The following is a 27,862-nucleotide window of genomic DNA, read 5'->3' on the forward strand; positions in this document are numbered from 1 at the left end:
AAACATCACTTACTGGAAGACTTATTTCTATGTATTTGACACTCATTTTTTATTAACAACAGGCAGAGAGAGAATATCAAGGTAGGTAAATTCTTAGTCTGACCAGAGATAGATCTCCTCTTCTAAACTAAGGCATCAAAAAGAACCAAGGATGCAAATCTTGATGGGTCTTGATGGGCTGAAAGAGTTCAGGCAGGGAAATGACCTGAAAAGGCATTTATTGTTATATTTTGCATTGCTCAGTTCTGAGGTGCTTACACATTTTCTTGACTAGCTACCTCAGGGCAAGCACAATCACAGTTTCCCTTCCAGTCTCATTACTATTTTCATATGCAGAGCTGCATGAGAGTGCAGATTTGGGCTGAAAGCTGATTTGTAATGCAGTAAAAAAAGTATTGACGGGAAGGGAACCAATCTAACAGTTACTGCAGAGCAACACTAAAACAAAATCCAAACACCTTGAAAACACATTAAAGCAACCTTGATGTCGTGCAACAATACACTCATGATCAGGCCACTGGGAATTGGGGTTTCCTTAATTGTTTTGTTAGTTTGTTAGCTTGTTTGTTTGAAGTTTTTAACTAAAGCCAGACACTATATGCAAAAGGCCTTCATGCATTAAGTAACTTAGAATTCTACAGAACAAAAAGGTGCCTATTAACAAATAATAATAAAAAAAACTACACACCATTGGTCTATAAAAAAGTTTTAAAATTCATTTAATGACTTGCACAGTACAGAGGAGTAGCAGTTGAAAGTATCATCAAGCAAAGACACTTTGCCCAGACTATTCATAAAACAAAGGAGATTGACAAACTGCTTGTGTAAATCAACATATATTGTATGCAAAGGGAAGCAAAGATAGATGCAATAAAAAAAGTACGACACATACCCATATGGAGAGCCTGGAATTACCTGAAGAGGCACACACTGAAACTTTCAGGAATGTTTCTTGTGTTTATTCACCATTACTACACTGAAGAAAATGTGACTGTCCATTAGAAGATACTTAGATGAGCTAGTTCACTGCAGGAGGGTCACATTTGTGTCCACACACACACACAGTTTGCTCAAACCAAAGAATACTTGCTTACTCCTTTGGTCAAACACTTGATCTGATGTTTTCCTGTTAAATGAGATACTGAGACCTCTAGAGGAGGAGCAAGTCTTTGAGCATCTCAGTGACTGTTAGGGGCACGTTGTGCCTGGTCCACCAGCTTTGCTGGAATAAATGCTCTCAAATCCTGATAAATCCAAGACAAGTGATTGCATGAGCCAGTTGTGCCTTCATGCTTTGCCAGAAGTGTCAGCTCACTGCTTTAGGTTTGTGCTCTAAGGCTTAGAGATTCCTGTAATATTTACAGTGCTGTTTCATTCCAGCAATCTGGTATTTGCAAACCTCTCTTTGACTCTGTAGCCACGGTATCAGAAGTGATAACCACAACTCCCTAACGGGGAAGGGCAGAATGGCATCCCCACACTCAAGCTACAACTACTTCTCCATAGATTCTCTTCCACTGCAAATATGAGCATAATTTATTCCCTCTTTCCACAAAATTCAAGTTTTGCACCTTCTCCATCCACTGGTAATCTGTACTTCTGAAAGGACTTTGAGGCAAAGCTTTTTCATATATGATTACTGTCTTCACTGATGTTGCCATGGAACTCTTCAGCAGCCAAAACCAGAACAGAGCCCACAGTACCATCTCTTGTTCCACATGGAACACAGACCAAATGCCTTCCCTGTCTCTGGAGAAGATGGAAAGCTCAGAAAGCTGTTTGTAGAGGGCTCTCTACAAATACAAATCTAGGCCTAGTCTAGACAAACCAACACAGCATTGTTGCAGTCAATTGTTTGCCAGACCTTTGAGATTCTTGAATTAGAATACACTAGAGAAGTTAAAGCCTCAATTAAAGAGCCAAAACAGCAGTTTACGAAGACATAAAAGTAGTTGTAAAGAATAAAAGGGAACACCAGCATCTGACTGTTTAATTTCAATTTGATTTCTTATTAAACATCTATAGAAAAATAGGGTATTAAGGGATGTGTTTAATCCCCGCGTTGGATTATATTAGTTTCAGAAAATTAGAATTCACACAGCCTCCATAATTTCACACGACTGTTTGTATTTTAATTCGAGTATTTGTAACTTCCTGTGTTCTGATGGTGCCTGGGGACAGCAATTCAATCAGAAATACACTGCACAAAGCTGTGTGCCAGTACACCACAAGAAATACAGTTGTGTCCCTGTGGATTTTACTGTCTGGTTACACAGTACAGACCTGTTCCTGCTTAAGCTTCAAACCATTTTCACCTGTCAAGGCTCATAAATTGATCATTCATCATTCTGACACATCCAGATCAAGAGTTCCTCCCTAACTAATGACAGCACAGTGCTTTACAACAATCCAAGCCAATCTAGGAGTATTGGTACCTTTGACATATGATTCTTTTGATCCCTGTGCCCATCAGCAACATTCACATCTTTATACAAGATGCATCCTATCGACAGTTTATGCAGTTCTCTGAACAGCCCTTCATCTCACAGCACTTGTATTTTCAGACATGTTACTTCAGCACATGAAAAGGAATCCTTAACACACTGGCTGACACCTATGGGGCATATTAACCACGCCCTTAAATATTTACTAATAATCATATTGACTGCTAAAACAAGCACTTCAGAAACAGTAGGAGTTTCATACTTCTTGGTCACTAACCCCTGCTGCTCCTTCACAACAGACATCATGTAGTTCTACTACAAGGAAGAAGGATGCTGGACTGCCCTTGGAGCACCTTCCTGGTCTGATCCTTCAGGCAACATGCAAGTACATTTGTAAACAACTCCATACCTCAGGTGTGGGGCAAGAACAAAGACAAATTTCTTCTTTCTCCTGCCACTCAACAGGCTACCAAGAGGGCTGCACTGCAGATTCAGATTTTCCTGCTAACTTGGTTGACTCTGTGAGCTCTTCTCTTGCCTGAGCCAAAGTACTTCTCAACTAAAAAAAACCCAGACAGGCTAAGAGAAACAGCTAGCATTAAAAAGAATTGCACTGCGAACAAAAACATCCATCAACCTGCTATTCTGTTTTCCTCTGCCCTAAGCTTTCATACTCCTTTCATACTGCATCATGTGAACTTGGACACCAGTCTTACAGACTCATAATCATACGGTAAGTCTTGTTCCTAGTTAAGCCATGGTTTTTTCCATTAAGGTTAGCACCTTTAGATAACTTTAAGCCACAGGATGTGCATTATTGTATCAGCCAATCTCCACAGCACAAGTATGCCTAGTCCTGACCCACAGTTAACAAGAGCAATTCCATAGGCACTCAGTATAATGTAACTTCTTAGGATTCACTTGGTACTGGTCACACAATGGATACATATAGAAATAAAGATCTATTGTAAGTACACCATTTTCCAGTATACTGGCAATATTATTGTGCACAATGATTCATTATTGAAGAAAACAATTGTGAAAAATAAAGACAGGCAATAGTTCATGAGTGTCATCATAATGTACATGTTAGGAGAAACAAAAAAATTAAAGAGAAGGCTTCCCACTGCCTTGTACCTTGAGTTCCTATTTACAATAGTGCAGAGGGAGGCTAACACTATTGTGCTGGCTTGGAACACTTACAATTGCTTTGTTAAATAGTTTTGACCCTCAAACAGCCTCTCCAACACCTGGCCTCCTCCCCAGTAGAGCTCCCCAAGTCAGCAAGCCAAAGGACCAAACAGCCCTCTCAAGTGTGGGAGTTTGCTGTGCTTGAGGTGAGTTCCCAGAGACTGTCCTAGAAAATTCACAGGTGCCACCCAAGCAGGACAAAATACAAGTGCCAGTATAAACTGGACACATTTATAACACAAAACTGGGTAATTTGCAAACATGAGTCAGAGAGGGTAAAGAATAAAGTAGAAAGTAACTTCTGAAGTTGGCACTTTCTTCCAGTCTGCCTTGACTTGTTCTATTCCTTTTTCAGAATTGCACCAGATATCAGCACAGGGCCCAGCAAGGGAGGGATGTTCTGCTCAATGTTTTGTGCAGACTGAGGCACTGAGGTCTTCAAACATGAAAGGACAGCAACTGTGCTAATTCAGTGTAATAAGTAAGTGTAGCAATAGTAGTATTACATGTTCATACCACATCCTGCTCCAGAATTGATATGATTCTCACCACAAGAACCATCCTTGCTGTGTTTCCTGCACCTCTTCTACCACTGACCAGTGGATATGCCATGTTATGGAGCTCTCCTCTATCTTCTTCTCACACTGTGCTCTCATTTCATTCAAAATAAGAAAAATACAATGTATTTATAGAGTTAACATAAAACCTCAATAAAACCACATCAGAAACCTTTATGTATTGCAAAACACAACACTTCAAAAACCACAATGACCCCATACCACAGGCTCTGCTGAAAAGACAAGAAACCTTTCAGGAGACTGCCCCCTCCAAGAGAATCCACCTCCATAGAAAGCTGCATGCCTGGCTGTTTAAAAGCCTACACAGTGAGTTTGGGGAATCAAATCCAGCTCCTCATGGACAAGCATAATGGTAAGGTTTGTTTCACTGACATTTGGGGAAACTGATGTGCTATGGAGGGACAGAAGTTGAATTTCAAGCTTTCATTTCAACCATTTTATCATCAGCTTGTCTCCTCACCCTAGGACACAACACAATTACTGGCCACTGAGCTACATATACAGAGGTGACAGTGTCCAATATTGTTGTCTGGGTAATTTTTGGTAGTGCCCAGATCTTTCTACCAGGACAGGAAAAAGATTTTTGTTACTGAAGGCATTGTCATATTCATGTGTTCTGGGAGCACCCACATGCCTTGAACATCAGAAGTGTTAACCAAAAACGTGTTTTTCCCACTCCCAACTTGTTTGTTGAGCCAAGTGTGGGCTGAGGGGGCTCAGACAATGAGAGAGGGAACACCCTGGGGCAATGTTCTTTCACATCATTGATACTTAACTGCAGTGGCCATGTTCAGGCTTCTGCCTGCAGCACCTTCTTCAACACTGCTAAAGCCAGAAGGAAAGCACACAGCAATTTTTATATAAATGCTTTTTTGGAAACAGCTCTCTCCCCCACCCCTCCCCAAGCACACTAAATTCTGTTTTTCTGGCTTATCTCTCACTGCACAGACTGGTTCCCAGGAGCCATCCATAGCAGTTGGTGCCTCCCTCATCCACTCTTTCCACAACTCCTTTCTCTGCACCTCAGCCCCTCTCCTGTACATGCCTCTATGCAGGTTGCTGGAACCAGTAGGATAAGTTTTGCTACTGTTTATTTTTATTTGAATCCTTTGGGCTGATTTTTCTGTTTCACACTCCACTAGCTTCAGGATACATCAAAATCTGGAAGACAGCTGTGTGCATCATGCCAAGTCATGGCTGTGCTGGAGCTGCTGTGCACCAGTTAATCAGATGCACAACTACAGAGCCCTTGTGGCTGCCCTGCTTCCACAGGGCAAGAGACTTCCAAGGAAGTCACAGGCACTGTTACACTTCTAGTCAATGGCCTGGGGGCCTGCCAGCATGCAGACTAAACTGGCATAGCCAAGAGTCTGCCCCGGGCACTTCTGCTGCTGTATGTCTACAGTAATTCCAAAGAAGCCAGCACACCCCAGCTTTATGCTTGGTAGACCTTACAGCAGGATCTGGCCTGACTTTCAAGGTCTGTCTATATATATATTTTTAGATGACCTGAAAGCAAAGCAGAGATATTGCATTCTTCTGATGCACCCCTGCAAATCCATAACCAGGATTATCCCATCCAATTGATTTAGTGGCTGCACTACAAAGCATAAAGCAAGAATTTCTGCTATAAACTGCCCTGCATCCCTAACTCAGTTTACATAACATGGAATATAGGAAGTCCCTGTATACAGAAAGGGGAGACACAAGCTGAGCAAACAGAATTTCTCCCCATCAGAGACAGTTACACAGCTCCTGTCCTACATTTGTAGGAAACAAGGGAGTACCTTGGGCAAAAGTTCAAACACACACAGGCATTACCCCTTCTGTCAGTTTTCCATGGTCTGCCTTCTTTCTATCTAGAAATACAAGCTCTCCCTCTCAGTCAGTGCTAGAGCCTGGACAGGTAAGTGCCTTTAGGACCTGAGAGCCTGAAATACAGAGATGTTGGTTAATTCTTTCAGAAAGACCAGCACTGGGATCTTGCACAAGGGCACCAGGCCTGTTTGAAGAGACTCAGTTCTACAGACCACTGAGTATACATAGGATTTAGTAAAAACCTCTTATTTGAACCTGTTCAAGGTTCATATTCATGCTTTGATTCCTTCTGTGGTTTCATGAGGCTACCTTTCATTTTTGAAAAAAAGGTCTCAAAATCATCACCCCTAGTTACAGCACTTCAAGTGCTGGGGCTTTGTGAGAGCAGTACAACAAATTGGACTTAAAACATTTCATCAGCAAGCATCACTTGAAGCCTGTCTGAAAAATCTCAGCTTCCTCCAGACCTTGTAGATACCACAAACAGTTTTCAGGTCTTGCCTAAAAGGTGTAGTAAGGTACAAGCACATTCCCTCAGCCATCCCAACTGAGGAGTCAGGGTGCAGCAGCCTGCCTTTGGGGCTATGAGTAACCAAGGTTAAACTCTTTGTTTTTAAGTGCCATGGAGGGCTGTTATCCTGGGAATCCCACAATGGGAGCAGATTGGAGCCACGTGCTTCTCTCCCTAATTGTGATCACTGGCTGATAGATAATCCCTTCATGGGCTGCTGCTCTACAATTGCTGTGCAGCAACCAATCCATTCTGAGAGCCAGAACCAGGCCCAGGGGAATAATTCCCCTCCTACTTCCCTAAAACATGGTGAAATCTACTGTTTCCATAGAAACAAATCAGTTTGATGTCCACACAGCTCCTGCATCCCTCACTGGTGGGCATCAGCCCCAAGCTGCTGAGGTTTTAAGCAAGTATCTAGTTATAGGTCGAGTTTGGAGGAGAAACAAGAAGCACTCCCAGCAAACCCGACCATCTCATCCAAAATGTTATTTGCTTCAGTTCATCTCTGCTGTGAGAGAATTAATCAGGAATATTCTTCCCCTCCTCCATTTTGAGGGTTGAGTTATCTGCCAGCTCCCTCCCTGCTATCTTCCTGCAGATGGGTTAGTCCAGAATACGTGAGGACGTAGAACACAGATGGGAAATCAAAACAGAACACTCCAGCATTTCACGTGCAGTCGTGAGCCAATTTACTCTGTGTTTCTGCAGGTAAAAAACTGTAAAGGCATTTTCTTGTTTGGAGCTCTGCATTTTACTGTGCAGAATTCTTTAGAGAGTGGTACAGCCTACAGTGCACTGCCTGATCTGAAAAAGTCACTGCCCGTTATAGCAAATGCCGCATTGACTCCAGGCTGCGGAGCTGGGGAAGCAGAGGCTGGAGAGAGCAGAAATCACAGCACTGTGCAGCTTCCTCCAGGATCTTTTGAGTAATAGAAAATGAAGTCCTGGAATTTGTTTGCTGCCTTGGGATGTTCAAGGTAAAGAATAACACAGCACTGATTCTGCGTAACAATATCAGGAGCTCAAGAGAATAAGCAGCCTAGTGTATCCTGAATGGATGTGGCAAGTAAGGATTACACATTTGTGGAAAATGCAGTTTTGATTTCAAGAATTACAATCCCAGGAGAAAGGAAACAAGGCTGGTTTTACTCATGTGAAAAAAAAAGCCCAAAAACTAACACCAGAAATATTGCACTGTATGATGTATTCTCCAACCCAGAAACCATAAACCAGACCTTTATGTCTGTCTTGCTTAATTTTCACCATCACAGCACAAAAGCAAGTTTTCCTTTTGCTACTTCAAAAGCATGTCTACCCTGGCAAAAGCCTCTCTGCAATTGCAGAATCTCTGTGTAATTTCCAGACAGTCCCCAAGAAGAAAATATCAGGCAGCAGCAACACCCCCGAGCATCAAATTAGTTCAGTCCCTATGACAGTAGCGAAGAAACAGGGTTTTTTTAAGGCCAGAAAGGTAAACCCATTACCCAGCATCTTTGCTTCTTTTTCAAGCCGCACTGATCTGTCATAACACTGCAGCAACACTGCTCTGCTTTGGCACAAACAAATCTACCAACAACCCCTGGCTCTGCTGTAACAGAAGGCTGCAGCCTTGAAAAACATGACCTGTTCAGCACCTGCAACTTGAGCTGTGAGAAAACAAAAGGACAAATTGTACACTAAAACTCTGGGACAGGAATGGCTGATGGGAAAGCACAGCCACAATAACATCCTAGGATTAATGGATGCTAAGACTGACGAGCAGCAGGCTGACGTTGCTATTTCCCACCACCAGTGTCTTAATCTCTGGCCAGGCTGCAGCTGAGTCCAGACTAAAGGCTGCCCAGCAGTAGAGGCTCTCCTGTGTTCAGAGACACCATTATGCAGCAGTAACTAATATTCACACTGCTAATCTACTCATCACACGGAGGCTCTGCATAAAAAAGGGGTTTATCCCCCTTTTTGTCCTTCTCTCCTTCAGAGAAGGAAACCAGGTATGATGGCAAATTCAAAGCTATCAAATACTTATGCTAAGTATAATCTTAGATTTCTTGTCAAAACTCCACCTCCGGAGTCCTGGTATTTGCTGCAAGACCCAAGAGAAGAACAAACGTAGCTGGAGGCACATTTCATCACTGCAGCATGACACTTCCTCCACTCCCAGACAGCACTGTGTGCTAGAAAAGGAGACAGGCTGCCCAGAGCCTGAATTCCTTAAAGGGTACAGACAACTGAAAGAGTTCATTGGGAAAGGCAAAGTCACTTTGATGAGCCCACAGACACAAACCCAAACGGAAGCTGCATGAGGAAGGATGGTACCTCAACAAGCCATGATGCACTCACTGTTAGTTGCTACACATTGGTGGTGGGTTTATAAAGCTGAATGCATGTACCCCAAGTTTATCTCAGGTCAGTGGTAAGAGGCAGAGTGTGTTGTGGATGGGGAGGTAGCCTACTTCCCTTCCAACAGGCCAGGCAGGAAGGACAGAATTCCATGGGGTAACAGAGTTATGCTGCACTCAGGCATCCTGACCAAAGTGCCCACAGTGTATGGCTGTCCTGCAGAGGGAAATCAAGATGTCAATTTACATCTCTGCTCTGCCTGGAGAAGTATGCAGGAACAACGCCAGGCTCCTTGCTATGCAGTGCACCTCTGCAGCTCCAGAAATAATTAGGATCAACTCAGGCTGGGAACATGGTGCAGAGGCACTGCCTCTTAAAACCCTTGAAAGAGACCCAGCAGACTGACTGCAAACACCTCTAGTGCAGAGCAAAGTCAGAAGCATTAAACTCTACTTTAAAAACCACACAAGACATCTACATTTCATAATACACCAGAACAAAAATTGGATCAATAGTCCCAGAAGAGACGAGCATCTGACCTCCTGTCTGGTTCCAATGTGCCAGTGGAACAAGATCTCTCATGTCACAAGGCACATTTTGCTCTATTCAAATTTGGGCAGTGACCATGGGAGTCTGGGTTTAAATTCAATAATAAAGGAAGATCAAAGCAGGTGTTGCCTTATCCATGGGCATTCCAACAGCAAAACTGTGGCATAGTGACTTGGACAGACCAGTCTTACAGCCTTCCATTCCTTTCCTTATTTTCCGCAAGTAAAGGGTTTAACGAATTTTCTGTGTCTTTTATCTCCACTCCACCAATACAGTAATTTCTAAGACATCTGATTTTGCCCCTCCAGGTATCCAATGTGAGTTCAACTTTGTCCAAGCAGAAGTTGGCAAAATACCAAGTACCAATGCAGTAACTCACTTATTCTTTTGCAGTAAACATTCTTTAAACATCATTCCTTCAATAGTCTATATAAATCCATTCAGGAAATGGATCTTTTCCTCAAAAATGAGTTTTTGGTGCCTGGTAGTTTGCAGGCCTGAGATAACAAACACATCTTGTACAAATAGGCATAAGCAGAGGAATTCTTAGGAACAGGAATAAATCAAAGTAGCACAGCCCAGAGAGAAGAAGTTTATTGCTGGGATCTCTGCTGAGAGCTGCATGATGTAGAAGAGGTGACCTGAGTTTCAGTGCTGGAGCTGCAGCATCAGCTCTGCAGTGTGACACATGTCATGCACCAATCCCTGAGGGTATTCTGCATGTTGGAACGTACCAACCTCCTCCTTACCCATAGCTTTAACCTCACTGCGACAGATCTCCTCTCAAGGCCACCACCATGCTCAGGCAATTCCCAGCTATTCATAGAGAAGCTTCTATTAAAAGTAAAAGCACAATCAGCTTAAGAAATATCCAGAGATTACACAAGAGATCACAGCAGCCAGAAAGAGAGAAAACCTAACATGTATCAGAATCAAGGGGTCTCATCATGACCCAGAGCAGTGTAAGCTCCAAGTACATCATAAACAAGCCAGCGAGGCTAAATATCAGCATAAAATCTGTGAGGGTTAGAGCTTTGTTGTTTATTGGTTTAATTCTGAATTAACAGGTCACCAGATGTATTTCCCTGCTGACAGGAATTGTTCCTATGCTGGAAGGCAGGTGGCAAATGGACAGTCATTATAAGCCTCATTTTTAGAGGTTTGCAACTACTTGTATGAGGAAGAGCTCTTGGGGCTGAAACAGTCTGTTAATTTGTCAGAGCCCTGAGCCAGATCCTATGTAACTTACTCTATCTTTACACACGTAAGAGTGGCAGGAAGACAAAGAGGAGGAACTGAACAAAGACTTCAAGATTCTTGCCTTTAGGTACGTCTTTCCTTGTTCTAAGAAATTCAGCACTGCCTCCCCCATCCCTGGATTTCCATTCTCAATTTTTTAAAAAAGAGAAACACTGTAGTTTCTCCTAGTGCTCTCCAGGGTAACTTAGCTGTGCTGTGAAAACATTTGCAGATGTTGAGAACCGACTGCTCAGCATCTCTGTAGACTTCTGCCTATTGATAGGAGAAAGGGTCTGAATGCAGCAGAAACACTACTCTGAAATACAGCTGCAATTTATGATCAGATTTATCCAGCATTACAGCAATGCTGCCTGGATTTGCAGCCAAAACCCACAGCAGTATCAGTTTAACACTGGCTGTGTCCTCTCCTAGGCATCACATATACTACACTGGCCACTCTTGCAGCAAGAGCATTTCCCAGCCCCAAAATGACAGTCTGAGCAGCCAGACAGGAGCCCAGCACTTCCCATGTCTGTTATGGTTCTATTAACTCTTCACCCTTCCACACGGCTGCAGCAACGCAGCCTAAAGCCATAAGAAACAGGAAAGGGAGAGTTAAAGGAGACTGTTGAGGCAATACATTATTAAAATAGTATTTTCAGCCCCAGAGACTCCAGTTCAATTCCCATTTCCGTCACAAGTGAGGTACTGGGCTTATTCCAAACCTCATTTATTGTTCATTGCGACTGCAACACAAGTATTTTAACAGAGCTTATAGTTTTGAGACTAAGCCGTGATTTTTAGGAAGGAAAGAGATGACAATGCAGATCTTAGAAGTTTTGGAATTCTTTATACTTATCTCCAGAAGCATTTAGGGAAACAGCATCATTTAGACAAAAAAAATACCCTCAAACCTCCACGTTAGAAATTGCTGTTTTCAATACAAAAGCTACACTGCTCTTCTGTTCGCTCAATTGCTGCGGCCAGGGCTCTAAGAAAAGCCACACAAGTCACAAGACTTGCAGAAAAATGGCAGAAGCTGGCAAGTTTGCCTCCAGTCAGCAAGACACAGCTTGAGGAGCTTGCATAACGTCTGCTTCCAAGAAGCTTCCAAAAGCATGTTATGCTGAATTGCAAGAAGCTACTAACCAGGGACCATCTCACTTCCATTTGGTCATGGCTGGGTCTGCCAAAACTTGCCATGTCAGATGCACTGGAGAAAACAGAGGCACTGTTAAGACTTCAGATTCAGGGCTCATTATTCCTGTACTGTGTCTTGAAGGAAAGCAAAGCATTATCTACTACAGTCAGCACCAGGCTCAGAGCTGTGACAAACCTGAAGGTCATAAAGGAAGCAAACACCAGCAACTTAATTGTCCTGTCTGCCCATCTACTTAAGACACCTTAAGAAACTGTGGAGCCACTTTATATTCAACTGTTATTAAAATATTCACAAATAGATTTTGAAAACAAGCTGGACCTAAGTACAAAGTATCAATGAGTCATCTGGAATAACTGTTTAAATATCTAGCATTAAATTGTGCCTTCAGTTGCCCATCACAGTGTTTTGATGCAGTCTTGCCCGCTCATCAGTAAACACTGAAATGTTCTCAGCCCTCTTTTCACAGCTAACCCAGTATCTATAGTAGTTACTTTGGAGCAACACATCCAGTTTGCATTACTAAACTCCATCAAGTCACCCCAAAATAGGCATGATATGTGCTTTAGATGGATCACAGACAAATGTAAATCAAGAGAAATAACTTTTTGCAGTTTTTCAGAACCAGCGCTGCTTGCAGGCAGACCACCCCCAAACCTGACCAGAACTCACAACTGCTGAAAGTCCCTCAGTACAAAACCCTGGGCTCATTCCTCTGTAGGGCTGTGCTACCCATACCTGTCCTGAAAAAACATGCTCAAAAATTCAAGTGCTACCAGGCCATCTAGGGCAGCCTCTCATCTCCCAGTGCTTTCTAAGAACATCCTCACTCCTCAAATCCTGCATTTCACCTGATTTATGCCAGCAGCCAAAGGTGGCTGCACTAGACTCAGCCTCTGCAGAGTAAACCTAAGTAGCCTGCAAAATACTGAGCAAATCAACCTGCATGAAGAACTAAAGTTCTTGGCACAACACTTCTGGAGAGAAGGCAGGCCTTTGCAAGGGCTCAGACAGATATCACAGTGCCATCTTTATAGAGTTTTCATTTATTGTTTAAAAAAACAGTTTATCACTTTATGCTTAATCTTTTCCAGTGTTATTTCAAGTGTCCATTAATGATATACACCTACATATCATGGGAGATGACAACAGCCTCTCCTTTAAGGATGGAGAAAAAGGTATAAAAATCAATTGTTAAGAATTTAGCTTCAGAGCAAAGAACAGAATTCTACCTCAAAGCTGACCATGCCCAGTTGCCTGTAATAAAAGACAATATTCCTTAACCATGAGGTTCCATTCTCTATCAGAATGTGCAAAACCAGGTCAGAAGCCAGGAAGAGAAAACTCCAAGTAGAATGAGAAACTGTCCCACTAGTAAGCTATTTTTTCCCACCATGCATGACTAGACCTCTGGGTTTGGGTTGTTTTTTGGACCAGATTTAATTTCATCTCTCCTCCCAACTAGCAGCACTCTGACTCATATGGTTACAGAGCTGTGAGTCCAAGAAGGAAAAAAGTATTACACTCAAAGTTTTTGGGGTGTTTATTTTAGTGGCATATCAAGGAAGTAGGTTTATCCTGCATATTATCAGTAAATCTCCTTTGACAGACAGCACCTCAAAACTAATTTTACATTGAGCACACGGGCTGAACACCATATGCTTCTAGATGACTGCTTGCCACCCCTTCACTGACTCTTCTGGTTTTGCTACTCATGCACTGCCTGAAACAAAACACTAAGTACTGGCTCACATGGGTGGAGCACACATGGGTTTGCTCTTCTCCAATAAATTCACCGCTCAAGGCATCATAATAAATTTCACCCCAGTAGCTAGAACACAGCAAGAACTGTTTTCTTGATTAACTTATGCTAAGCTGTAAGCTGCTTCCATTTCTCCTCAAAAAGATCCATCTTAAAAAAACCTTACACAGAATTTTTACTCACGGTTTTACAGACAGATTCAAACCTGAAGTACAAAGTAGGGACATTCAGGAATTCGCCAGATCAGGAAGGGGATTAACTTCCTGCCTTAGAATAACATTTTCAGAAGCTGCCTCAGATAGGAGGTGTTGCAGACAGACTCCCACTCCATCTATTTAAGTCTAGCAGGGTTCTGCCTGCTCTAAGCATCTGGAAAAGTCAGGGTCAAGGACTCAGCTTGGTATTCTCAGATAGGTATTGAATGGCTTCTGAAAACAATCAATACCCTTTAAAAACAGTAGGTCATCTTTACTTTGCCTGGGTTTATTTAGGCTTTTTGACTGTGTGATAAGCACACCAAGTTTTAAAAAACAGGAGCAGTTTAGCTTTCACAAGTTTCTGACTCCTTTCCCCACTGGTTCTGTTCCCTCTTTACAGCCTTCTATCACTGCATCCTATTTCCTGAGGAAACACACACACAAAAAAAAAATCCACATTTACGTATCTCAAAGTACAGTAAGGACTAATCAAAAAAACCCAAGATGTTCTAAGACTCTCAGCTTGAGGATTATCATGCTAACAAGGAAAGAGTCTACACAAGGAAATGCAGCATCCCTGATCTGTCAGCTATCAGGTGATGAATTCCAGCAATGACAAGGCAACCTGTCATTTTCACACACCAGTAGGTCCAAATACCAACCTGCACAACACTGAGCGCCAGCTTCCTCACTGGAGTGCAGCTGGTTTCCTTTCCCTTGGTGAATTCTGATATGATCTGAGACATGCCATAAAGATCCCTTCTTCTAGAGAATACAAGGCTAGTGGGCAGTTACCAGGAACACGAGATCATCACTAAAGAGTTAAGCTGAAAGGTACAGCTACCAAGATCTGCAGAGAACACGTAACTGCTGCAGGAAGCAGAAAAAATATTAAACTTCTACTTATTTGAGCCAACCCAAATAGGGTTTTTAAAAAAGCTGACAACAAACACAGACAGACACTGCTGCACCATCTACAAACACTGAGATTCATGGGGTTTTCCCTCACAGCCATTCATGTTATGTTATGTTTTAATTTGATAATATATCTTCTTCTAGCATTCCTCTCCCACAAGTGCTTGCTCAGAGCTCTACAGATTTCTCTTAAGTGAAATTATTTTATCTTAGGGTCTGCTGTAACACATTACCCATATCCCCCAGTGCTCCATATTTTCTTCCTTTCCCAATTAATCCAAGATGAAAATAAGTATTTTCTTCACAGGAGACCAAAGACTGTCTGCCATTTGAAGGACTTACCTGACTATAATTTATTTCTCTAAGAATCCTACCCCTGGCTCTTGCACCATCCACTGCAATCCTAATTAAGTCACTTCACAAGGAGTGCCTGTGTTTTTCAGCTGCAAATACACAACAGGATTTGACTGGCTAACAGATGTATTTATCATATAACAATTAAAAGTCCATGATTTGCAATTAATTCTCTCTCTGCCAGCACACATCTCAAACCAGAACCCTCAAAAATTTACAAGAGTCACACTTAAAACCCTCTTTTGTGGCCAAAGCACACGTAGTGAATGGATCTTTTTGTTTAAATTTAAATCTGTGCCTGAAGTACTGCAGTGATGCTCAGCATTGCCCAGTACAACCAACATCCTCAATCTATACATAACATAACTATGACTTTTACAAGATTTGAACACTCAATCCTCAACACTGAAGCTCATAAAGCACATACTGCAGCAGAAGCCTGAGCAACTTAAAAGTCCAAAGATCATCAACAAAACAGTTTTCCTGCAGGAACAGGCCAAGTATCTGGATCTTTTTATGCATCCCTTTAGGATCCTCCACTTCCATATAGTTGCTAAATACTGCTGTTGGTCTCTAAAGGTATTTTGCTGGGGAAGCTTTCCATAACAAAGCAAAGTATGGGTTATCAAGGAAGGCATTCTCTCATCATATCTTGGGGGCATATTTATCTCTAAATGGCTGTGGAAGGTATTAAGTTGCTCCTCAAAGTTATACCTGAAGCTAAACTAAACTCTGTGGCTTCAGGATCTAGCTTTGCATCACCGGTATGAGACACGGAAAGGCAAAGAGACACTTGCTGCCGGGCCCATGCCTGATTTTGTCACAGCAATTACTGCAGCTATGCCTAATGAGTATTTAGCTTTTCCACTGCCACAGGCATTGCAGTGCTGTATTTTCCCTGCTCTTTCACCTATGTGGAAATTTCAGTGTGTTAGGAGAGGCAAGGTTAGCCCAACATGGTTGAGTTTAGGCCCACACCTGTCTCCTGATTCCTTCCAGGCAACACACAAACATCAGGGAATTCAGAATATACCATCAGAGCCTGGTGACAGACTGCTAAGTACCCCTATTTTGGGTGCACAGCTTCCAGGAGAAGATGCTTGTGAGGTACCAGATCCCTGCTCAGGTCTGGGGTCAAGTAAACACTGATTCACTTCCCACAACTTTGGCACTGCTTAGGTCCCTTAATCATAAACAAGATGGTTTCATCTCCATTCAAGTCCCTCCATGCACTGTTCCCAGCCCTTAGTCACTGCCTCCTCAGCAGCCCCCTGAAACCATCTGTTCTGGAGAAGTCAGAGGTGCCTTGTTTTCCCCATGAAGAGCAATGCAGATGTCCCAGCAGGGCTGAGCAGAACCCTGCCTTGGATCAGACACCACCAAAAGGAACAGACATTCTGGGAACCAGCTGAACACAGCCCAGTGTTTGCAGTTTTCCTGTTTGTAAAGCACAGACAACAGTAATACTCCCAGAAATCCAAAGATTTGTGTAACAGTACTCTGAGATAATTGGATTTAAAGAAAACATATTTGTTATTTTCAAATGGTAAAGTAAGAGTGGCATGAATATGGATGATTATACAAACAGCCTTGTGGGCTGTCTCGTACAACCTCCTCAGTCATTTGGGCTCTCAAGTCAAATTAGCACACACCACATGCTTTGTTCTTTTTATCAGACCAATTTTGCTGGTACAGGTGCCTATTTATTTAGAAAAGGAGGCAGCAGAAAAGTAACAACACCTTACAAATGGACCAAATGGTCCCTGAGATTCCCTTCCAACCTGAGTTATCCTACGAGCTTATAACCACACCAACAGGAAATGCCTGAAGCTCACCCGATTAACCTTCCTTCCAGTTCTGGGGCCCAGGACAAACCAGTCTGTGGACAGATGTGTCACCTGTCTGGCTTCTACATGGTTTCTTGTTTCTTCAGTGATTTTACCACCACCAGCCGTATCACCACACAGACTCCAGCAGCAAAAGCACACACAGCAGCCACGCTGACGTTTGGTATTATAAATACAAGCTCTGCACTGTTGGATATTCTGTTAACAGCAGAGTAAGTGTCACTGAAAATGCAATTAGCAGCAACTAGTAAGCCATCGAATTCAGGAGGAAAATAAATATTTGTTTGGTAAGACACGTAACTAAACACCGATTGCAGGCAGTATTGTTCCTCCCTGTTTGTAGGTTTCCCCTGAGTGGGACTCAGTGCTACTGCAAGGTGCCTGCAGCAGCCTTGGACTGAAGCCCTGCATAGCCACAACACAGGCCTGGCAGGGGGCAAGAGTGCTGTCCTGTTAGGGAAACGTGACTTGATGAAGGGACACATTGATGAACGTGACAATTTGAAGGGAACCCCACAGGTCTCCTGAGCTGGGAAACCAGCCCTGGCGGGGCCTCCAGCTGAAGTGTCTGCATCATGCACATCAGACAGTACCAACCACATCAGCATTTGTTGCTGCACAGATTTCCATCCACTCAAGAGAGAAACTCATCAGCACTCACATTCACTGTGTAGAGAGCAGCTGCTGAGCAATAGCTGCACCACCATCCTGGTATCAAGCTGGAGCAGTGACATATGTCATGTCCACACTACAGCAATAATTGTATTTGTACACAGTAGGTCTACACACAATCTCTTCTTATGACTATTCAGACAAGAAAATAGCCCATATCACAATTACACTGAAGAGCCATGCTTATTATGGGTACTATTACCATAGCTCCTTATCATGGTTTCCAATACCCACACAGAAAAGAAAAGAGACTATACATTACAGCAGGGCCCCAACACTATTTTAACAGGATTGGGATTTGCAGCAAATACACATACATTCTGTGGTAAGAGGTCTCAAGTTACCAGCCTAAACTAGCCAGCACTCAGGGGTATCAAATGGAGAAAGACCTCTTCACACTGACATTTTCCATTTCCCCTCCAATTATTTCCTCTAAATGCTTTTCTACAGACAGCTCTCAGCTTCTGCTCAGGGGACCCTTAATTATTTCATTTTCTAAAAGCCACAGCACTATAACTTGCTGCTAGAGAGAAAGCTGATGGGACACAGTGAGGTCATAGGTTCTCCTGTGACAGGAGTCATCAGAAACAGACAAAAGATAATTGGCTTCATATATTTTCCACCAAGTAGATAAAATCCTCAGTTAAAAATTGGTGCCACTGGAGATGCACCAAGGATTAGTAAATCCCCTTGTGTGGTTGATCTAAAGAAGAGGAGAAGAACACCCCAATACACCGACTGCCCTTCCTTCAACAAATCCTCCTCTGGCCCAGCAGCCCGACATTATCCACGACACCACTGCAGCAGTGCCTGCACAGATCTTCTAAAAACGATTTATGATGTTTGACTGCCAGTACTTAGAAAGCATGAAAACAGCAGAGCCAACAGGTGAACCTGTTTTGCTCAAAGATTTCAGAAGATCCATTTTCCCCTTCTTAGAAAGCTACAGCCCAACAAGTTTTTCACTTGGGTGACTGGATTTTTTTTTTTCCACTTTCTGTGGCTATGGACAAACAAGTGGATTCTGGACTATGACCTGAGGCTTAATAAAATGTGTTTCTGCAATGTCCTGCCCTTGGCATGATCCCAGCATCCCTGGGGGGTACACTGCATGGACCTTTGGAAGTTAGCTAGAAAATAGGCCAAACTCTTTAAATTTTCTATTCTTATTTTTTCAAAACTCTTTGACCTATAGCAGAGAGGATTGTTGTTTTTTTTAATTTTTGACCATGTTTTCATTGTACAAGATACAACCCCTGTGCCTTCCTTAGTACACCCAGCACACCCTGCACTCACTGCTCAAAGCCACCCTTGCACAGGTTCAGAATTTGAGGCTACTTGCAGCTAAACAAGCAGCTAATCCACACCACAGACCCTTCTGACAGTGGAAAAGCTCTAGAAGCCATCCAACAGCAAACAACTTAAAAGAAAAAGTGGGGGTGGGGGAACGAGATCCAATAGATGTTGTCACAAATGCAGTTTGCTGGAAGAGAAAAACCCACGCAAGCATCTGACCAGGTATCAGCAGTCACTGCTTCGAGGCAAGTCACCAGGAACCTACGTGCTTGTCGTAGCATAAAAAGCCACCTTGATAACTAAAACCCGTATTTAACTTAATACAATTAATTAACAAGTCCAGGAAAAAGGTGAGGAACACCCCCCCCCCCCCCCCCCCCCCCCCAGGTGTTGTGTGTCCGCACTGGAGCAGACACCCAGGCAGCGCGCTCTGCAATTTACTCAAGTTGCAGATGATGAATGCGAAGGTCACATGAAGGGAAGGCATCAGTATATTGCCTATCACAAAATGGTAGCACCCGGGGATTTGAGCATATAGGAGAGCTATAACCCCGTCCTTCCTATAGCCTCCCCGCAGCTCCTGACATGGCATCCGCTATGGAGGACAGCGAGCCTGGGCTGGGGGAGGGGGACGGAGCAGATTAAACTTAAACACCCTCCGCATCACCCACCCCCCCCCCCCCCCCCTCCCGCAGCAACAACATCCATCCCTGAGCCCCGCACGAGCAGGGGATGGATGGGGCCGGCCCCCACAGCCGCTTCAGCCCCCTCCGTTATGTAACAGCCAGGACAAGGGGGGGCTCCCACCGGCCGCCAAGGTGCGGCAGCGGCGGGGACCCCGCTGCGGAACTGCCCTCAGCCGGGGAGCCCTCCCTTCCTCCCTGCCTCCCTCCCGCGCATCCTGGACCCTCGCACCGCAGCGCCCGGGCGTCCTGCAGCGCTGCCCGCGCACCGAGCCCTGCGGAGCCGTGCGGAGCCGAGGAGCGGCGAGCGGAGCGCTGTCCCCCCTCTCCGCGCCGTCCCCGCAGCGCCCGCTCCGCGCTGTCCCTGTGCCCGTCCCCGCGCTGTCCCCGCTCCGCGCTGTCCCTGCGGAGCCTCTGCCCTCGCTGTCCCTGTGCCCGTCCCCGCGCTGTCCCCGCTCCGCGCTGTCCCTGCGGAGCCTCTGCCCGCGCTGTCCCTGTGCCCGTCCCCGCTCCGCGCTGTCCCTGCGGAGCCTCTGCCCGCACCGCGCTGCCCGCGGACCCCGCGGCGCTGCCCCCGCACGGCTCTGGCCACGCGGCAAGCTCTGCCCGCGCCCCCGGGGACACCCCCCCGCTCACCTCCCGACGAAATTCTCCAACACGGAGCTCTTGCCGGCGCTCTGCCCTCCCACCACGGCGATCTGCGGCAGGTCGAGGTTGGCATTCTGCCCGATGGCGGCGAAGGCGTCCTGCAGCCGGTTGACCAGCGGGATGAGATCTTCCATCCCGCGGTTCCCCATGGTGGCGGCGCGGCTCCTCGCACAGGCGAGCTCGCACTAAGCCTTCCCGCAGCCCTCCCCGGCTGTGGGGCCGGTGGGCAGCGGCTCCAGCCCGCGCCCCTCGCCCCGCTCGACGCCGCCCGAGCTCCGCTCGCCTCAGCCCGCCCGCCGCGCCTGTGGAGCGCCCCGTGCTGCCGCCAGGGGGCATTAAAGGCAGCGGCGCCGCGCTGTACCCTGGGAGATGTAGTCCTGCGGCTGTGAGGGGCCGAGGGGGCCGGGATGGGGATGGCACGGCACTGATGTCTGTGCCCAGAGACCTGGGAAGGGGGCTCGCTCCCCAAAACCAGAGCGGTTCAGGTTGCCCCGGGGCTGCGGGGGGCCGTGTCTGTGTGCGACAGGGTGACACACCTGTGTGGGCCAGCCGGTGCGGGTGTGTGGCCCGGTGAGGCCGCCCCGCAGCAGGCACGGTGTACCTGTCTGCGAGCCCGTACCGCCCGCACGGTGCCGCATCCCTGGGGCATTCACTCCTCCAGCTGTGCAGCGCTGCCAGAAAACAGGTACGATTCGGTGGAAGGACCCACATGGCCAGAAAACAGGTACGATTCGGTGGAAGGACCCACATGGCTTGCTTACTGCTGCACCTGCACTATTTTATCCTCACAGCCACGCCGTACAGTCGGTGCAGCATCAATCATTTGGTCACAGCCCATTTGGGAATGGCACCTGTACGGGAGGGCTTTGTGTGAAGACAGCACTTGTGAAATCGCCAGAATACAAGAAACGCTTGAGATGATTAAACTAGAGGTTTGCAAAACTCTAGCACTCTCTGAGCATCTGGTCTAGCAGGAGGTGTCCCTGCCCATGCCAGAGGCTAGAATAAGACGTTTTTTAAGGCCTCTTCCAACCCATTCTATGGCTCTGCTGCTTCATTCAAACACAGATGAAAAATGGATCAATTTCTGGTTATAGCTATAAAACAGTGGATGTGTTGCCAGGCTTGTTTTAGACAAACGCAAACAGGTGCTTCATTTTATGCACCCAGATTTTGTTTTTAAAATTACTTGTCTGCAATAAAGAGGGAACAGCTTGGTTTTAGGTTTTTTAAAAGGGATGGGTTTTTAATAAGAATATAACACGAGGCCATATTTGATTTCAAAGTATAGCAATGAAAACAAGTGTTCAAAAAAGCATCTGATGGCTAGCAATGACTCAGAAGGATGGAGAATGTTGCATTTCAAACACCTCTCAGTTCGTGCTACCCAAGACTATTCACAGCTCAGAGGGAGATGGGGGTGGAGGGGGAAAGGAAATACAAAAAACCTGCAACAGATTTTGAGCTGTCTGTTTTGTTTTGAACGGCAGCTTTTTAGTTATAATAATTAAAATGAATATTTCACAGATGTCCATCAGATTTAATCCATGCAAAAATACCTGCCTGGACATACAGAGAAACTGAGGCAACCATGGTGAGGGATGAATTTGCCTCGTGCTCTAACACATCACCAGGTAAGAACCCTGAAGGAAGGGAGGGAGCTGCTCCATCTGTAAGAGTAACATCATTGTAGGGCATACGTGGGCAGTTTTGGGGGCTGTCAATGCTATTTTTTCCTCTCAGCAAATTACCCAGTAAATCTCAAGAAATAAGCTTAAGAAATTTAATACAGACTGTGGACAAAAGCCTTTGAGCATCCCTGCAGCCATTCTGATAATCTGTGTTGAAGGTTTCTGGGGGGAAAAAATGCTGCTCCTTGTAAGAGGTCACCACAAAAAGAACAGTAAAGAGTATCAAAGGCTCAAATAATGATGTCACCTTCCTCCCTGGACCAGAGCTGAAGCTCAGGGAACTTTAGACCATGAGGACCTTTGAAGCTTTATTTGAGGAACCATAAGAATAAAATTGTCCTTTTCCCAGATCTTGGTGTAACTTGAAGTTCACCAACTGCAATACAGAGAAAGACTGCTCAGTCTAATGACTTCATCTCACACAATTTACCAGCTGTACTAAAAACTCTCAGTAGCCATGGCCAGCCTCAGCTGAGGTTCCCCCCACATCTGTGGACCTGGGAGCTTTAATTAAGCTCAGTTCAGGGCCATCAGTCCCTGCTGAATTATGGAGATGTGTTTGTCTCTAGGTCACTTGCAGCCCATGGAGTCTGTGGGTCTGGATTTCACTCACAGGTTGACTCCTTAGCTTTGTCCCCATGTACTCTGGGGAGGTATTTTGTTCTGAGTGAGTCAGCTCTAGAAATAATCATCCAGGTTATACCATTCTTTTGGAAAAGCTAAAATGAAACTAATCTATTTGCTTTGAGAAATGTTTGTGAAAGACTACTGAAAACACAGTATGTCAACAGCTGATGTTGAAGACTGAGGGGAAAAGTAGGGTTTATGTTGCCAGTTAAGGATCTCAAAGTACAAAGGCTCATGCATGACTTCTTTGCAGGTATTCTTTCCTACGCTATCTAGTTTTAGTCTTCCGTGAAACTCATACTTAGTTCTTAGGAAACCTAGTCCTTTGGGGGATATATGGGGGGTTTTGGCCTAAGTGAAGTCTTAAAGGGCAAAACTTGACAGGAGGGATGAGGGGAGCTAATAGGATACTCTCCAGATACACAAGAAAGGAATAAAAGGAATGATGGAAGTAGTAAAACATGCAGAAATATTGGCAAACTTTACATAGATCAATATTGGTGTAAAACTGAGAGATGCACAGAATCTGCTCCAGCTTCTTTGTCTTGAAAAGATATTTGTAAGCAGATGAGCTCCAGTGTCTGCCTGCAGTGTCACCCTAAACCACTCAATTACAGCGGGAAGTCTGAACCCTTCTACAGCAACTGCAGCCGCTCAGCCCAGGGGGAATGAACGAGCATCCGAGACAGCGAGGCTGGGATTTTCTGAAGCTTTACAAACCTACACCTCCCGTTGACGAAAAAGCGAACTGCAGGCACTCAGAATCGTTCCTAGAGCCTTCCATTTTCTCTCCTGCCACAAACGGAGTTGCAAGGATGTGGTCAGCAAATGTACCTTTTGATTCTGTGATACCTCCTACCTGTGACTTATGCAACAGCATGTAGCAGATAGAGCAGGAAAAAAAAAAAGGAATTTTATAAACTGGAATGAATAGGAAAAAATCTATTTCCATCTATCTTAGTATAAAAACTGAAGATGTGAGCAGAGAAAAACAAGGGGGATTAAAGATTTCCTCCCCCCTCCCTTTCCCCCCGTTGCTATAAATATTTCTGAATGTACTTTAACATGAATCCCTAAAATTGCATGTGGCCAAGCATATGTGTGTTTCTATGTATGGCTATCAACATAACGACAGTTGTGTATGCTGATTTTGTCGCCTCATGCAAATAGGACTCCCAGTTTAGTTAGCATAATTAGAAATAGACATTTGAGAGCTGGATCCTGTCCTTCAATCCCTGCCCTTGCAAAAATAACACATCCAGTCCTCAGAGGAAAACAGAGGCAAAAATGTAGAATGCAATTAGCTTATGAGTCTGTAAGTTATTTGCAAAATGTTTCTGCTGATTCCAGGTAGTGTGAGTGTTTAGAATATTTCACTGCAGGTCTTGAAGTGGACAATTCTGGCCTTTTGAGTCCTAAAAATGGTTATAAACACAGGTGAGAATTTAAATTGAATGTTTAAAAGCAGAGGTTAAAAGTTCCAAAAAGAAACAGGCCCAATAACAGTAACAGAGTGTTATTGTCCATACTAAGACTACATGACACAGCTGAACAGTTAAAAATATTAACTAAAATTAGCTTCTTAAATTTCTATAACTATCTAAAGCTGCCAATAGAGATAGAAAACGTTTAAGTATCTATTTTATAGGTACTATAAAGTGCTACAATAGTAACATCATTGATCTCTTGTGCTATCAGTTGCTCAGAGAAAAAAAAGTTGCTTTCTAATACTCCTATTAATTGCAAAAGCTATTTGAAAGAAAAGCAGCCTTTGAGTTTTCAAATATAAAGCTTTTCTTCATAGAATAACATAGTGAAATGCTTCTTCATCTTCTGTACTTCAAATGAATTGGTGTGCAAATCTCCCAAAAAAGGTAAAAGAAAGTAAATTTAGTGTATAAGACACTAGGACAGTATTATTGTTACTGTGACTCCCCAGAAGCCAGAGTATACATAAGGAAAGAAATAAGCTGAATGTTATACTCCATTAAGAATGGGATCTGCACACCAATGTGAGTTTAAATAAATATTTTAAGAGCAACAAAGCTGAGTTCTCTGTGCTTTCTGCATCCAGTGAGATGTCACAAAATAGCTCCTGGATATATTTTACTTTGTGAGACTGAAAATCACTAATAGGACCTGACTGACCATGTGGTAAAATGGATATAAAAACTGTATCTTTACCTCCTGTGGGCCTGTCCTGCCCAGCAAGAAGTATCAGGAATTGGTTTCTAGAACTATATTAAAAAGAATAAGGGAAAACATCCTTTAATGCACAGATAATTTTGGTTTGAAATTATGTGTGAATCCAGTCATCCTCCAGATAAAACAGACACGGAAAACAGTGTAATTCCAGTAACTATTATCAGCTGTTGCAAGCATGTCTGGTGAAACTTGACCCATTCTTTCAATAGATAGGCCCCCAAATTGGGAGAAGAAAGTACTTTAAAGCTCCATATGCTTTTTCTCCAATAAGTTTGTGAGGCTTAAATACATCATGGTGAGAACTAGTTATATCCTGGTGAAATGGATGAGTAATACCACCATCCTTGCAGATTGCAGAGGAAATTGTGGGCACTGCAGTATGTTGGTGCTGTCATAGGCACTGAGAAAACTTGGGTTTTCAAAAGCAATGTGGCTTCACCAAGGGTTGCATACCAAGTCTTTTTCAAAGCCAAAATTAAAACATAAAACTGCACAGTGCAGTCATATGCTAGAAATTAGAAATCTCTGATTATCTGCATGCCTGATCCAGTCTCTGGAAAAAAATCATATAGCCCAGCAGAATCTTGGCTGTATGATACAATCCAGCTCTTGAATAAAAAACATTCATATGTCCTCTTATCTGCCAATAAATTTCATAACCCTGATCTAATCATACAGAGGTGTAGTGCAGGTTCCCTTACAGTCATGATCCAACAACTCCACTGACTATAGTCTCTGCATTGCAGGATACTTTCTGGGTCATTCTCTTACCCTGAACTTCTAAATCTTACTCTCTTTCATTCACTCTCATTGCCAGTGAGGCACTCCCAAACCTAGAGGATACATGGGTTGTTTTTGAGGGATGATGCTGTAGTCTGCAGTGTGGCTCTTTTTAAGGTTCTGTGTATTCTCCCATTAAGAGCTGTATTTGCCCCTCCACGCTGAGTAATGAGTTGCTTAATTATTGAAAGGGAGATGTTTCTTGCAGGAATAAACAACTGTCAGTGGATGTGAGGTCGAGGTCTGTGTAGCAATGATCGCTGGGCACTTTTCAGTTGTCAGCCTGACACACTGTTTTGTTGCTTGTAGTGAAAGAAAGGATCTTAACCCAATTTTCTGCAGTTCCCTTATATCTCTGTATGACTTTCAAACTAAATGGTGTGATTACCTGAATCTGGAGCTTTCTCTTCTGTATTCAATTAAACCCTCTCTGGTAGGTGTGATGTTCAAATTTGGACATGAAGGCATGTCTGAAATCTGTCTTCGGGTTGTAGATTGATGGAGCAGCACATTTTTCCTTGCTTCCCATAGCCCTAGTCCTGTCTTGTGTTGTGCAGGCACAGGACTAAATCCATGTCAGATATATGTTCAAGGCAGTAGAGCCATGGACTGTTTATAAATTCAAAAATGTTGTTTAATTAATGATTTGTATGTAGGACCTCAGAGAGAAAAGCCCAGTTTATGAGTGGAGCCTCTAGACTATGTCAGAACATAAAATCTAACAGTGAAGAAACTTAGTTACTTCAATGTTTCATTAGTCTAGTGGTTTGTGGATTTCCAAATGTAACAAACAAAGAATACTTACAAGAGCTTTAGTTGTAGAATTAAGAACAGAGGGCATCAATTTCAGATTTACATTGATCTATACAAGCTGAATTCTGCCTTTCCCAGGTCTGGCTAATTTATGTACTGGGATGGTAGGATTAACCCTTACCCCACAGCTGCTAACCAGCCAGGCCAGTGGCTGCTCTAACAGCACAATTACAGGAACAGAGGTTGAACTATGCAAAATGATTTTTAAAATACTCCAGGCATGTTTTTTTCTCCATGTGTGTGTTCCCTAGGATGACATTTAAGTTGTCATGCTTAACAGGAAAGTATTTTCTCTGTGTGCAGACTGCCATAAAGGACTCTGGACATGAACAGAGCCCATCACTGATTAATATGGATGGTCATCTCCAAGTTGATTATTGTAAAATCAGGATGGTATAAAAAGGCCCAAAGGAAAAATCAACATATGCTGCTGCATTGAAAATTATTAATAACTGTATATCACCAATAACTCTCTGTGTTCAGCTTACAACGTTTCAGGTAAAAATCAATTCCAAGGACTTTAATGAATCAAGCAGTTTTTACTGGCATGAATAAAAAAGACTATAAAGTAAATTATTTCAGGATGGATTCTCTGGGGTAGCAAGGAGCAGAAATGCATACTTCTCCTTGTGAGGTTTAGCATAAGAAGAAATGATAGTCACAGTATATTTTCATAGAGAGCCTGTGTGTACTGAAAGCTCTTAAAATAATTTTGCTATGGAAAACAGGCCCTGCAGGAAAGATTTTGCTGCAAACCCACCCCCTGCCAACCCCCCCATCCAAAAAAAAAAAAAAAAAAAAAAAAAAAAAGGTGGGGGGACGGACCTGCTAGAGAAGTCATCTCAGTCTACAGCATAGATCAATATTGCAAAAGTCCCTGTTTGTTTTCTTCCAGGTTCTCATGACAGGCTTGCCAAGATGTGACCACAGCAAATGGCCAGTGGCTGCTTTGGGGTTTTTTCCATCTTCTCGGTGAGATGGTTACCAAAGATTCCCCTAGACTATTTAAAAAAAAAAAATTAAAAAATAAATTAAAAAAAAAATAAATAAAAAAGAGCAGAAAGCCCACGCTGTTGGATGCCATCTGCTCCTCCTGTGCAGCAGTTTATTCCATTCCCTGCCCAGCCCTGGGCAGATGGTGTCCATTCCCTCCCAGCCCTCTCGAGGGACAGGGGACCTCAATGCCGCCTCTGCTCGGGGAATGAGGGATGGAGGTGCTGCGGGTTGGGGCGACCTGAGAGGAGGCTCCGGGGGTGATCCCCAGCCCCGCCGGGGCGGCCGTGTCCCGCAGCCCTGCCCAAGGAGCTGCCTCCCGCCTGGGCTGGGCCGGGGAGCGGGGCCGGGCAGGTGCTTGTTGTCCCCGGCGGGAAGATGGAGGCGGCGGGCGGGGAGCGGTGATCGCCGCGGGCTGCGCCGTGAGTGTCGGCGGGGCGAGGAGGCGAAGGGACGGGAAGCGGCTGCGGGTCCCGGCGCGGCCCCGCCGCGGGGAGCGGGACGGGCGGCGGGCGCCGCGGGCAGGGGAGGGTGGGAGCGGGTTTTG

The 27,862-nt window shown here is 44.2% G+C and overlaps 1 protein-coding gene across 6 annotated transcripts in view; it reads right to left on the reverse strand.

Moving 5' to 3' along the window:
• The window catches only part of DNM1 (dynamin 1), a 65,398-nt gene extending 45,003 nt beyond the window's left edge, over positions 1-20,395 (reverse strand). For 4 of the 6 annotated variants that reach the window (XM_083876001.1, XM_083875999.1, XM_083875997.1 and 1 more), the window contains exon 1: positions 20,195-20,393. In XM_083876001.1, coding sequence (XP_083732127.1) covers positions 20,195-20,355 — 161 coding nt within the window. In that variant the 5' untranslated portion in view covers positions 20,356-20,393. Of the gene's footprint in view, positions 1-20,194 lie in introns of all 6 variants that reach the window. The other 2 variants (XM_083875998.1, XM_083876002.1) reach the window with 1 other exon arrangement.
• Positions 20,396-27,862: the final 7,467 nt, after the last annotated feature.

Source organism: Zosterops lateralis, assembly GCF_965231275.1.
Source record: "Zosterops lateralis genome assembly, chromosome: 20".
In the NCBI taxonomy this organism is placed as follows: Eukaryota; Metazoa; Chordata; class Aves; order Passeriformes; family Zosteropidae; genus Zosterops; species Zosterops lateralis.